Genomic DNA, 14,107 nt, shown 5'->3' on the forward strand with positions numbered 1-14,107 from the left:
GATTAGGAAAAGTCATTTAGATATTTTATCTATAGCGACCATGTTTTTTTGTTTTTATTTGTAGTAAAACCATGGTTAAATTTCGTAAGGGCGTATCGTTCAGTACTGCCTCACAGCCATACAACGCTGCTTGCGCAAACCTCGTGCTCTTTAGTGAGATGTTGCGTCATTATTAATTGCTTAGGTAACTTCACACTTCTAGTTCCTTTCGTAGCATATATTATTAAAAAAGACCGGCCTTAACAATATGTCAACATGTAAATTAGATCAAAAAGTCACCCGAGTGTCCACTTTTAAAGTCAGCAAATGACAAATTGACAATGATTAACAGAAATATATGATTTTCTACAGATAAATGTGATGTGAAAGACTTGATTTATTGAGGATCATTGTTTAATTTCCTCATTTTCAGAATGTACATTTCTTAACATTGTCCATCATTACTCTTTATGTGCAATCTGAACATTATTAAACAGCTGATCAGTTCACACACACTGAATGGCATATATTAAAGCCACAAGGCTGGTATTTACACATGCTCAACTGATCATAATTGAAGTTTTTAATTTGATCTCTAAAACTCTCTGTAATCCCAAAACTCAAACACGAACGTTCACACACAATGATGAAAATTACCCCAAGATGTACTCCCCGTCAAGCCATTTGTATATGACTTTCATCTTTCAGACAAATACAATCAGAGTTATATTAAAAATGTCCTGGCTCTTCCAAGCTTTATTAAGGCAGTGAATTGTGGTCAAGATTTTGAAGCAAAATAAAGTGCTTCCATCCATCAGAAAAAGTACTCCACACAGCTCCGGGGGTTAATAAAGGCCTAATAAAGGCCTAAAGAGTGGGATCGACATGTTTGTGTAACAATAATATCCATATTTAAAACTATACAAATCATAATCTCTAGTATGAGATTAATCTCTAATCTATAGTACGCGCGTTCAGGACAGTGTGGCATTCCAGCGGATGATATAGGCGTATTTTATGATGAATGGATGCATGGATGAATGGATTTATTTTGCTTAAATATGTTGACCACTATTCACTGCTATTATAAAGCTTGAAGAGCCATGACATTTTTAATATAACTCTGATGGCATTCGAAAGAAGAAAATCATACACACCTTGCAGTGAGTAAATCATGGGGTAATTTTCATTTTTGTGTGAACTATACCTTTAATACAAAATCATTACATTTAATATGACTGATTATGTAGTACAAAAAAATGTAAATAACAACAATTGTTCATTGGTTCAGACATAAGTAAACAAAAAAATCCTTAAACTTTAATTTACCTCATTCATTGTTGCATTGCCCAAAAAAAGTCTCATACCCTGGTTCACCCTCCTTTACTGTCATACGTGTTCACTGTAAATGTCATGGAAATTTCTATGTATTTTTTTAATAATGCAGATGTAAATATGTATTTGAGTGCAATGTGACAAATCTTTAAACAAAACAAAATCCTTAAACATTAATCATGAGCTACTGGAAATGTTATGGAAAAGTCATTGAAATTCTTTTGAAAGAAAACAGGACTTGGATACTGGGTTCTCTCTTAATTTTCAGTGTCAACCCAACGTTTTCCCTTTCAGTCTTGAATCTTTGAACCCATCCATGCAAGTGGTCTTATTCTGACATGACCTGAATGGTTCATCTGTCTCTCAGTTGCGTGGCACCAGGGCCGTCCTTAGGGGGGTGTAACTAGTGCGGTCGCACCGGGGCCCCGTGGCGAACGGACCAAGGGGGACCCCCCCACCCCGGAACTCGATCGCGAATGGACCGAGGGGGGTTCCCTTCCTCACACCGGGCCCACGTCAGCTAAGGACAGCCCTGCGTGACACCCTCTACTGGACAAACACATGAAGCAGTTCTTTGAAAGCGCTGAAATGCAGAGTATTCCAGGTCGGATTTGTGAACTTTCTTTGTCATGTTTTTAACAGTTAGAACCTGTTCCTTGTTTAGCCCATTAGTCAATGTATAAAACCCGTGTGGCCGTCTCAGTTCTCGGTCTGGTGATGGTTTGACAATGAGCCTCTTGTTCTCTTTTGTTTTTGGGTACACCATTGGTAAACAGTTTTTATTTTAAAATATAAACTTGGATTGACCTCCATCTGTTAGAAAAGCACACCTTTACCACACCGTGCAACACCGGAACAACGCACAGTCCAGCGCTCTCTCACCGTAGATTGAGTTCCCCATAATGAGCCGCAGCCAGACGCTCACTTACCGTTTTTCGGCGGCACAACTTTAATAACCGAGTTTGCATTAGCGGTGGTGGTGGTGGTGGTGGAATCTGAGTCTTTGTCTTTGAGACTTTCTCCTTCATCGGTCTCCTTCTCTCGGTCGCGGCTGTTCTGGTTGCTGCGCCGGATCCTCCGCGACGTTTCCAGCGCCGTTCCCTCAAACAGCCGCGCCATGAAGGCCAGACCCTCCCGCCGGATGAACGACTTCCCGGCGAATGTGTAAAGCACGGGGTTTATGCAGCTGCTGACGAAGGCCACAGTAGAGGTGAGTGCTCGCAGCTTCGTCCTGATCTTTTTTAGGCTGTCGAAGGAAGACAGGAAGGTGTTTTGACGCTTATTTGACTATAAAAATCTGAGACGTTATAAAAGCAATTTAAAAACCTATAAGTTTGCTTTGGGTTTCTGGACTGTATAGCCTAATGACAATATTGTCTTGTTAGAGGTCATTTACAGCAGAATTTGTTTACCATTTTTAAGCATAGCTTTCCTTGTCAAAGTTAGTAAATGAGAGGAGTTAATTTTACTCAAACATTAGCTACTTAAAAGGGTCATATGATGCAATTTCATGTTTTCCTTTGTCTTCAGAGTGTTACAAGCTGTTTGTGCACTTATAAGATCCATAAAGTAGCAAAGATTAAAGTCTCAAACCTAAAGAGATATTCTTTCTAAAAGTTAAGACTCATCCACGCCTACCCAAAACGCCTAATTCAAACACGCCCTCATCCATTTCCATTGTCCAATCAAATGAATGGAGAGGCGGGCCTTCCGTTGTGGTGACGAAAGTTTACTGTTGCTCAGAAAGTCCGGAGACTGCAATGATGGAGGAGAAACTTTGTAACTTTGGTGTTTGTCGCGGGTTACCCAGAGCTGTATTTTTTAAGGTTTTTGCTAATATGACAGTTTACTTTACAGCAAAAACCAAAGATTTTAGAGCGCTCGCGCTTTAATCCTTTGATTACACTGACAGGACAGCTGATTTGGTGGTTGCCTAGCAAAAAAAAAATGCAGTGCACTGCTCTTTTTTTAAAAGTCACCAAAAAAAAAGGAAGTGCGGTGCGCCTCGCATTTTCCGACCTAAAAAATGCATTCGGTCTGATCGGGGCCTTAGTATTGTTGCTGCCGCAGCCATAGAAGCTGATATTCCACCTATGATAAGGGGCGTAACATTTCCATCACACGCTTGAGGTCTTCGGCCAATCACAACGCAATGGATAGCTAGCCAATCAGAGCACACCGCGCTTTTCAGAACGATGACCTTTTTTTAAAGTCGACGTGTTTCAGAAAGGTGGGGCTGAGAGGAGAAACAGTAATGTACAGTATGTGGAAAATAATGTGTTTTTGAACCTTAAACCACGTAAACACATTGCATTACACCAAATACACAAAAGATTGTTATTTTTAGCAACTTCATATGACCCCTTTAAAGTTAATTGCACTTCATGCAATAAGGTAAGGGAAACGAGCACAATTTACAACATTTTAAATATGTTTAAAAGATGTTGCACTCTGGCATGAGAAGCATAGGTTGGTCTTCCTTTTAGAGTTGCTGAGGTCCTGGTGTGAGTGTTTGAAGTTGCTCACATTTCTTTTGCGGGAGAATCTTCTGGATGTAAAGCAGCAGCCACCTGTGGGAGGAAAACACGGTTAGGTTGTTTTCACATTTGAGAAATGGAGTGTTTGATGGACAGACACACACCTGCACCATGTTTATGATGTGGTACGGTAGCCAGAACAGTCCGAAGGTGATGATGATCACCAGGATGAGTTTCTCGCTGCGGATGCGTCTGTGAAAGCGCGTCTTGCGGATTCTGCGCAGGATGCACACGTAACTGCCTATGATCACGCCGTATGGCAACAAGAAGCCCAGTAATGTTTCCATACCATACTGCATCACCTCCTGCAGATGAACAACACTGTCATGAAATTTACAAACAGATATATATAGATATTTTGTTCTTGATCTTGTTATAGTAAATATGTCTGCCAGAAGGCTTTTGGACACATCACAAACAAGAAAAATTTAATTCTCTGCCAAATGTTTTGGGCACAAAACAATATTTGTGGCAGGAACCTCATGCAGCGTGACAATGTCATGATATGGATAAGCTCTTTACAGACAGGAAGGTTCAAACTGACATTGGAGAAAAAACAATGCTAATGCATTATAATGTAATGTAATGTAAAGGAAATGGTTGAGTTTGTTAAACTGTTTAGTGATTTGTAACTTATTGTTTGAATTCCTATGTTGCTAATTATATTTAAGATTTGTTCTTTGTCTCTTGTTTATAGAAACCGTACAACTATTGTTTGGTTCCTATGTCTCTGTTGATGAATAAAGATCATGGATTGAGTACTGGATCCCCTGTGTTTTGATGGACACGCCACCCTGATAGCACACATTCCTGAACCAACGCACTTCCAAACTTTACAGTCTAGATGTACAAACCTGATAAAACATTCCCAGAACAGAAGCAGCCAAAGATGCTGCTACAAGGACTGACAGATACTTACAATGAGTAAATGTTGCTTGAGGCTTAATTAACTCCTAGGTTACACCAGCAGATTCAAACTGTTATGCATGTTATGCAAATCAAATCCCAACTCACTGCAATATCAGGTTGCAACTATTATTACAAATGTTTTATTGTTTTTTACTTCAAAATAGCTTTGACTAAAATACAAATCCATAATACTACTTCATGCAGTAAAAAAGTAATCTCATCTGAATCAGGAGAGACATATGCAAAGATCAAGCAATGTTTACAAGCCAAAACAGTTCTAAACAACCATTTTGATGTGAGAGGACAACAGAGGATGCTCTTTTTCACTGGAGGAAGCGTTATTATAGATTATGGACAGGAGTGGTGTGGATTACTTGTGGATTATTATGATGTTTTTATCAGCTGTTTGGAATCCATTGAAGCAAATTATGGAATTATACATTTCTCCAGGAATTGAAGAAACAAAACTCATCTACATCTAGGATGGCCTGAGGGTTTGTGCATTATGTGTGTAGTTTTCAGTCTCATGAAGAGCTTCATTCAATTCATTGTGCTTTATTTTTCTTTGATGTGCATGTAATAAGTTTTGATCTGAAATAATAATGTAGAATTGACTCACATATTGTGGTTGTGGGTGATGGCAGTCACACACGAGACTCTGAGGCTCTCTGCTGACCTCTTTGGTGGTCCTGAAAACCAAAACAGGCACAGAGAGTGCCAAAGCGAGCACCCAGAGTCCTGCCAGCACCTGCGTGAGCGTCCTGCGGTCCGTCAGCGCGCCGACACGCTTCGGCCACACTATCGCCACCAGCCTGTGGAGACTCATCAGCATGATCAGAAATATGGAAGCGTACATGTTGGCGCAGCAGAGGTAGAACAGGACTTTGCACAGCACCAGGCCGAAGATCCAACTGCGCTGAAACAAATAAACCATGAAGAAAGGTGTCAGCAACATGAGGAAGCCGTCGGCGAAGGCGAGGTTCAGGATCAGGAGGGTGGTGATGGAGCGATGCCGCGCTCGGGCCAAGATGCTCCAGACGATGAAGACGTTCCCAGGGACGCCGAGGAGGAACACGAGGCCGAGGATCGCTGCGCCAGCGACCGCTCCGCTACTGTTGCTCAAGATCGTCTCGCTACCACTAGCCGTGCCAGAGAAGTTGGAAGGATCCCGCGATGACATGTTCAGCGTCGGACCGGGAAGGACAAATGGGCTGGAGGACGGAGTGACTTGTAGGACAGAAGAGGAGGACAGGAGCGCATTGTGGTTCAAGGCCATCATGGCAATCTAAGGGTAAAAAAGAGAATGTTTTGTCAGTTGCAGTGACTGTCTAGCTTGCTTTAAACACTGCTTGCATATGGTTGTGGCATCAGCATTACACTACATTACTGGTCAAAGTTTGGAATAATTATGATCTTTTTATGTTTTTGAAAGAAGTCTCTTCTGCTCACCAAAGCCGTTTTTTTTTTTTTTTACTAATGGTTTTCGATGTAAATATAGTATAAAATGTAATTTATTCCTGTGATCAAACCTGAACATTCAGAAACACTCACAGAAACACAAAAACACAAGTACAAATTAATTTCTATTATTTCTATTAAAGCCACGATGAACCTTTTTTTTTGAGGATTCTTTTATAAATAGAAAGTTCAAAAGAACAACATTAATTTGAAATAGAATTCTACTGTAACATAAATGTCTTTGCTCTCACTTCTGATCAATTGAATGTGTCCTTGCTGAATAAAAGTAGTACTGAAATATAATACACGAGACTAAATATGTGTCATATTATAGATATGGACTTATTAACTGTGCATATGCAATGTTAAAAGTGTATAACTGAAGCTCCAAAAATACAGTTTAATGAAGGTGACATAATTCCCTGCATTGACCGACCAAATGTAAATTTTATATTTTTTTGATTGTGTATAATTTTTTGTTTCCAGTTAATTCTGTTGATATACATCCAATAAGAAGTTACTGGAATACACTTCAATAGTACATAGAGTTATTTTTCCTCATTACACAGTGATTTGACAGAGCATCATTTTACTGATCAACTGATATTTTCCAATGAACTTGTTTAATTTGATAATGGCATCGGTTTTATAAGTCAGTAGATAAATGCAGAGAAAAGCAATACCATTTTCAGCAGTACTGGATCCAAAAGTATTTTTCCATTCAGTTCGTCCACAGGGATCAAATTGGATGAGATTAATTGCAAAACTACAAAGTTTGATCTTTGATTTGAACCAAAACAAAATATGAACAGGAAAGAATTGTACTTAAAGTGCATGACATAAATAAATTTAAAAAAAATTATATATTCATATATATACAGTGCTTTGCGGAAGTATTCATACCCCTTTTTCACGATTTGTTGTGTTGCAGCCTTATGTTAAACTGCTTGAAATTACCTTTTTTACACATCAATCTACACTCCATATACCATAATGACAAAGCACAAAACAGGTTTGTAGCAACTTTGCAAATTTATTAGAAATAAAAAACTGAAATTATTCCATTGCATAAGTATTCCTTTTCTGGGACACTTGAAATTTAGCTCAGGAGCATTCATAATGCTTGTAGATGTTACTACACTTGAGCGGATTTAACCTGAATAGGTATGATTTGGAAAGGTACACTTATCTTAAGAAAAGGTCTAACAGCTGAAAATACATATCAGAGCAAAAAACTGCCTGTACAGCTCAGAAACAGGATTGCCTCAAGCCACACATCTGGGGAAGAGTTCAGAGAAAATTCTGCTTCACTGAAGGTGCACAGAAGCACATAGTCTCCGTTACCCTTAATGAAAGAAGTTTGAAACAACATGGGCAGCGTTTCCCAAAAGTACATCGTAGACCCATTGAAACCAATGGCGCTACAATCAACTTAGGCTTGCAATGCTTTTGGGAAACGCAGCCCAGGACTCTTCCTAGAGTTGGCCTCCTGTCCAAACTGAACGACTGATGGAGAAGAGCTTTAGTTAGACTGGTGACCAAGAAGCTGAAGGTCACTCTAGTTGAGCTCCATGGTCATATGTGGAGATATGAGAAACCTACAGAAGGACAAACATCACTGCAACACTCCACCGATCTGGGCTTTATGGCGGTGTGGCCAGACTCAATCTTCTCCTCAGTGAAGACACATGAAAACACACTTGGAATTTGCAAAAAAAGCACCTAAAGGACTCTCAGACTCTGAGAAACGGGATTGGTGCAGTTCCAAACATCATGTTTGAAGGAAACCAGCTCCGCTCATCACCTGCAGAGTACCATCCCAAAAGTAAAGTGTGCTGGTAGCAGCCTCATGCTGTGGGCTGTTTCTCAGCGGCAGGGACTGAGGGACTCGTCAGAGTAGAAGAAAATATCAATGCACCAAAATAATGAGATAGGCTTCATGAAAACCCAGTCCAGAGCATTCAGAACCTCAGACTGGGCAGAAGGTTCACCTTCCAACAGGATAATGACCCTAAACACAGCAAGAGCGGCTTATAGACAACTCTGTGAATGTCCTTGAGTGGCCCAGCCAGAGACTGGGCTTGAACCCAATCAAATATTTCTGGAGAAACCTGAAAATCTGTATCTGCCCCCATCCAACCTGACAGAGCTTGAGAGGTGAAGAGGTGAGGCGAAGAATGGCAGATAATTGCCAAATGATGATGAGCAAAGCTTGTTGCATCATACCTAAAAAGACTTGGGGTTGTAAAGGTGCTTCAACTAAGTACCGCATTAAGTTTGAATACTTATGCAATGTACTTATTTCAGTTTATTATTATTTTCATAAATTAACAGAGTTGTGACAATTCTGTTTTTGCTTTGTAATTATGGTGTATGGGGTGTGGATTGATGTGGTAATTTAAAGTAGTGATGGGAAGTTCGGATCATTTTACCGACTCGAACCTTTGAGTCTCGTTCAGCAAAATGAACGAATCTTTTTTCGAGTCATTTCGTTCATTTCAGCAAAATATAATTAAAATGTTACGTGTTACTTCCCTAACACATCTACTACTTACGCAAACGCTGATCACACTACAAACAATACAAAACTATAATGCTATAAGAAACAGAAAAGATGAATTCATTATTTACCTGGGTTCACAAATTTAAAAGTAGTTTGAAAGTATAATGAGACTGATTTGACTATTAATCTGAAGTTCAATGGAAGCACAGCAACAAAGAACCTCGGAGTTCATGTTTGGTCTGTCTTGAGAGGTTTATACAGAAGTTAGAAATATCTACTCTTTATGGAGAAAATAAATGGCATGTTCTTGCTGCATATGAAGTTGCATATGATCCGTTGCTGAAGTTGTTCCAGGTTCTTCTAATAACCCGCCCTAATATAACATTTAATAGGCTATTGATAAACCACAATGGCAGCCGAACATCTGTGGATGTATATCAAGAGCAAACACATTTGTTTGCATTTTGGATTTATTTTCGATATTAGATGCTCATAAAGAGGGTGGAGGCCACCGTAAATGACGTTTGTGGTCTTCAGACAGAAGCACAGGTCAGAGAGTCGTAGGCTCAGCACGTCTCAGCGGCGGCTGGCAAAAAGGCCAGTGGAAAAATCATGTCCACAGAGCCAATTACTGTCCATTAGTGAAGGCATTAGCACACGGCAGACGCTGACAGGCTCCCTGATGCATTACAAACACAACGGTTTGCTCAAGTGATTACAGGAGTCTGCGTAACGTGATCGTTATCTTCTCATGCCAGATCTCCACAATTCAATATGACCGCAAATCATCCGTTCAAGAGGCACCAACCGAGTGAAAGAAAACAGACGACCAGAACACTGCGTCCATTGGAGGCCCTCGGGGAGAGGAAAGAAAAGAGACGCAGAACACGGAAAGTGAAAGTCTAGAAAACGCAGAGTGAATCTGAAGAATTAACAATGAATATGTGAAGGCTGCCAGTGTTTGTATGAAGACCCACTACTGCCCAAAAGCATTGCATGCTTATCACTGCAGGAAGTCAATACAGGAAATGATTTGTGAGGATTTATGCTGACAGGGGTTTTGTAAACCTGCATGTTATCAGTCGACATCTAACAAGGATGCAACACAATAAAAATGACTAGCTAGCTTTCAAACACACAATTTTATCCATTTGATTTTAGTTGGTGTTATAGTTTCTCCTAATGGCTGGTATTGTTTTTGTGAATTGTTCAAAGGCCAAGCGTATTTTTGATGAGATATAATTTCAGAGGGCTTACTGAACATTAAATCATGCACTAAAATAAAGTTCTCAAAATGACTTATAAAAATTTTATAATATTTTAAGCACTTTTAATTACAAGATATATTCTATTTCAACACAAATTATAGTAATAATTATATCAATATTAATATTAGAATAATAAAATGAATTATTATAAATTAATAAACTTCTACGAAATGCAAATATATAATATTTCCTCATTTTTGCATAACATTATTAGTAATAGTTCAGTCATCAAAGTTGTGAAATAACACAGAAAGGAGTTATAGGAATAAGAAAGAAAGAACTAAAAAAACATAAAGAAATTATATTTTCACATTTCCTTTGTTTTTTTACGCAACATCATTAGTAATAGTAAAGTCCTCAAAGTTATGAAATAAAAAGGAGTTATGGGATGTGCTGACCTGGGCGTTTCCCAAATGCATCGTAAGCCTAAGTTGATCGTAAAACAATTATCACAAATGAAGCTAGGATTAATTTAGGTTTAGGATGCTTTTTGGGAAACGCAGTCCTGTGCAATAAGCACATCACGACGCTTCTCCAATATGCATTTCAAATCTTCCATTAAATAACATTAATATACATGTATTTGACTTGATTTGATACGTATGGGCTCTATTTCAAAGTTTCTATTTTGTCAAAACTGAACTGACGTCTGCAGGTCAGAAGGTTTGAAAGATCCTGAGAAACAGATTCAGGTGTGTTTAAAGTTGCGAAACTATCGACAGATGACATTCACGAGGCTAACCGTTTATCTCTACACCAGACCACATCAGGCTTTTCCATCAGTCACTGAATTCCTGCTTCAGTACCCACTTCAAACGTGAAGCTGGAGCACAAAACCATGGGCTGATAGCTGTATTTCTGCCATGAGTCTTCGAAGTGATGCTTGTGAAAGCAGACTTCATTTCCTCCTGACCTTTACATTAGCTGTTTGTCACATGGCTGCTTGGATTTAATCATCAGTCACTGATGAGCTGTCTAGTCTAGCCATTAATGTTGCGACTCTTTATGTGGTCAGATACATATGAGTATAATGATTTCAATCATCAAAGCGACAGTTCACCCTGAAATGAAAAAAGCTGTCATCAGTTACTCAAATCAGTAAGACTTTCTAAAGGTGAATAGTTGAAAGCTATTCATATGTTGCTTTTTTTATGTTGCTGTGGCCTTCAAATCTCATATTTTTGCATATTCAGACACATCATAATCAGCTACTAGACATTCAGCATACAATAAGACAACACCTTCAGTCTCAAAACTAATATATGACTTGTAAAAAGTGACCGTGAATTTAACGGTAAAAGATTGTAAAAATGCTACAGTAAAAACCTGTTAAATGGTTTAATGGTAAATTCCCCTACTATATATGGTGAAAAACTGTATTGGACATTACATGTATTGGACATTAATTTTACGGTAGTATACCGTTTTTGGAAGTGAAAAATACCGTATAATTTAAAGTGAATAGTCCCTGCGTTACATTTAAAATTTGATGTTTTTTGTTGAAATAACTATGTTTCGTCTTAGTTTTTTCTTATCAGTTTTGTATATTAGGGTTGTGTGTTACACCTAATGTTGTTAAATGAATGTTTATTGCATTATTTCAGTTTCCTGTGTGTCACCGTGATGGTGTTTAGTGTTTGTGTGAATAACACTGTGTGCACCTTCTATATATGTTATTATTTAAAAGCTGCTTGTGATGGGCTTTGGTTCATCATGTGACTTTCTCATCACCTCCTGCATTTGGTGGTTATCAGTGTATTACAAAGCTACAAAACAGATTTCAGTACTTCAATAGGTTGGTATATTAACATTATATCAGTTAATGAAATTACGGTATTTAACTGTAAATTTAAGTTAAAACCGTAAAACCTAAAACGTTGCTACCTTATTTTTTACGGTAAAATTCCGGCAACCACAGCTGCCGTTTTTTTACCGTCAATGTTACGAATTTTTTTTACAGTGTAGAAGACTCAGAATAGAGTGCACAACTCATATGTGCTACTGTTTTTGGACTTTTATGATGGCAGCGGCTTTTAATTCTGAGGATCCGTGCAGCATTGCATCTTCTGCAGGTCTTCATTATTTGACTCGCCTGCTTCAGATTCAGCTAATTAAGTGACAGCTCCATGAATTGAGCTACGCCTGTCTGACCAGAATTGAAAACCACTTGTTTATGGTAGTTTTGGACTTTTCTGGAACTCGAAAGCAGCTTTTGTTTTGTGAGAAACCACAGTTTGAATCAAGATAATGGATTTCCATTGTGTTCCTCAGAGGGAAGTCAGTCAATCTGGAACAACATGAGGGTGAGGGAGACACGTTTTCATTTTTTTTTTATATCATCTCATTTCAGGAGGCCATAATGCTGTCAGTTTAACAAATCAGAAATGAGATACAGGGATGAATAATTATCATACAAGATATAACACTACAAGCTGTAAGTCTCTTTGTATAAATATAAAGTTTTTATAGAATTATAAAAAATGTTTGAAGTAGAAAAATTAACTTTTCACAATTAATTTTGGGTTATAATTTGTTTGGCATATTAAATGACAAGAAAAAGTGCATCGTCAAAAGCAGATTCTCTTGGTCAAGTCGATATAAAACATTAAATCACCAATTATTACTCAAAACTTGTGAAGAATGTGAAAAATAAAAATGCTAAAATATAATGTCCGAGCAGACGAGGAGGGACGTAACATAGCAACAAATAAAGAAAATGGGAAAACTTCAGTGTAAAAGCCATTTGTGACACACAAAGTGTCTAAATTGTGTCTTTAAAAAGTTAAAGTAGAAAGTAAATGTGATTAACAAATAAATTATTGTATAAAATGTAAACTAATTTTTTTAGTGTTAGGTTGTTTGTATTTCAAAACAACTTTGTTGGAGAAAAGTCTGAAAATTGTATCACCGTTTGCTACAACACTATTCTGTGACCATATACAGCAAGTCATTTATTTACATTCAGTTCCATGGGAAAACGGGACAGAAGTTGGCATTTCTGTAACAAGTTTTTCCACATAAAACCTGCTTCCTGATAGCGAGACCAGACCTGCCTGAAACTCTCTAGTAATCCTGAAGATCTCGAATGGCTTGTTCAGGTGTTTTCGATTAGGTTGAAACTAACGTTTGTTGGATCAAAGTTGAGAGAACATTAAAAAATGAATAATAAGAATAACCTGAATAACCTTTTTCAACTTTAAAGAGGCTTGTGTGCAATGGAAAAGTGTTATGGGTGTAAAATGTTTTTCATGTGACCACTAATACCAATAAAGAGCCTTTATTTTTAAGAAGTGGTCACTGGCTGGTCCCCCACATTTAGCAGGTTTAACAGCTGCTTGGAAAGTTGGGCAAATTTGGACATCCTATTTCCTTATTTCTTTCCAGATGACAGTGAGCCAACATATCATACATAATACCTTAAACATTTCTTGAGCACCACTTAAAAAAAAAAAAAACTAAATAATAATGTGTACTTTAGCTAAAAACCATATACTACTACTACAATTCATTGCAGCTCAGATCATGCAACATCATGCTCATAGCTTCGGTTCCCTGTGAACACGCATGCAGGCAAAATGTACACCTCGAATGATCTGCATAAAGCATCTACTAAATGCATAAATGTAAACGTTGTATTGTACACATAAAAAAACAGATACGGTAGGCTATATAGATATTCAGTGAATAAAATATAGCTTATTTAGTTGGCCTAATTTCTTAATATCCATGAGTGTGTCTTTATATCTCTCTGGCTGTAATCACACAGTGATAATAATTAACAGTGATCTTCAAACAGACTCAGATATTATCAGAAAGCAGGAAACGGGTCTTACCTTCTTATACTTCCAGTGGCTGAAACAGCTACAAGTGAAAGCAAAGTTTAGACGTCCTCTTTTCTTTCTTTCTCAGTTCCTCCACAGGTAATTCAGTTCCCTGGTGCTCTCACTGCAGTCGTCTGTCCTTCCTCTCTATAGTCTTGGGGCTCTTTCTACATTCTGTGCAGCCTCATGTCTCTGCATGTTATCAGTGTATCTCTCTCTCTCTCTCTCTATCTCTCTCTCTCTCTCTCTCTCTCTCTCTCAGCGGTGGAGTTTCTCTTTTATCTCTTTTATTTCATT

The 14,107-nt window shown here is 38.2% G+C and overlaps 1 protein-coding gene across 1 annotated transcript; it reads right to left on the reverse strand.

Moving 5' to 3' along the window:
- Positions 1–1,272: 1,272 nt before the first annotated feature.
- Positions 1,273–13,975, reverse strand: LOC107566604 (leukotriene B4 receptor 1-like). The gene is made up of 5 exons (XM_016252099.1): positions 13,823–13,975; positions 5,380–6,045; positions 3,956–4,156; positions 3,841–3,884; positions 1,273–2,560 (listed from the first exon to the last, which is right to left on the reverse strand). Exons 2-5 carry the CDS (start codon positions 6,037–6,039, stop codon positions 2,236–2,238), a joined length of 1,230 nt encoding a protein of 409 aa, XP_016107585.1. The 5' UTR covers positions 6,040–6,045; positions 13,823–13,975; the 3' UTR covers positions 1,273–2,235.
- Positions 13,976–14,107: the final 132 nt, after the last annotated feature.

The sequence above is a fragment of the Sinocyclocheilus grahami genome, unplaced genomic scaffold, assembly GCF_001515645.1.
Source record: "Sinocyclocheilus grahami isolate Dianchi unplaced genomic scaffold, SAMN03320097.WGS_v1.1 scaffold1087.1, whole genome shotgun sequence".
NCBI classification, from domain to species: domain Eukaryota; kingdom Metazoa; phylum Chordata; class Actinopteri; order Cypriniformes; family Cyprinidae; genus Sinocyclocheilus; species Sinocyclocheilus grahami.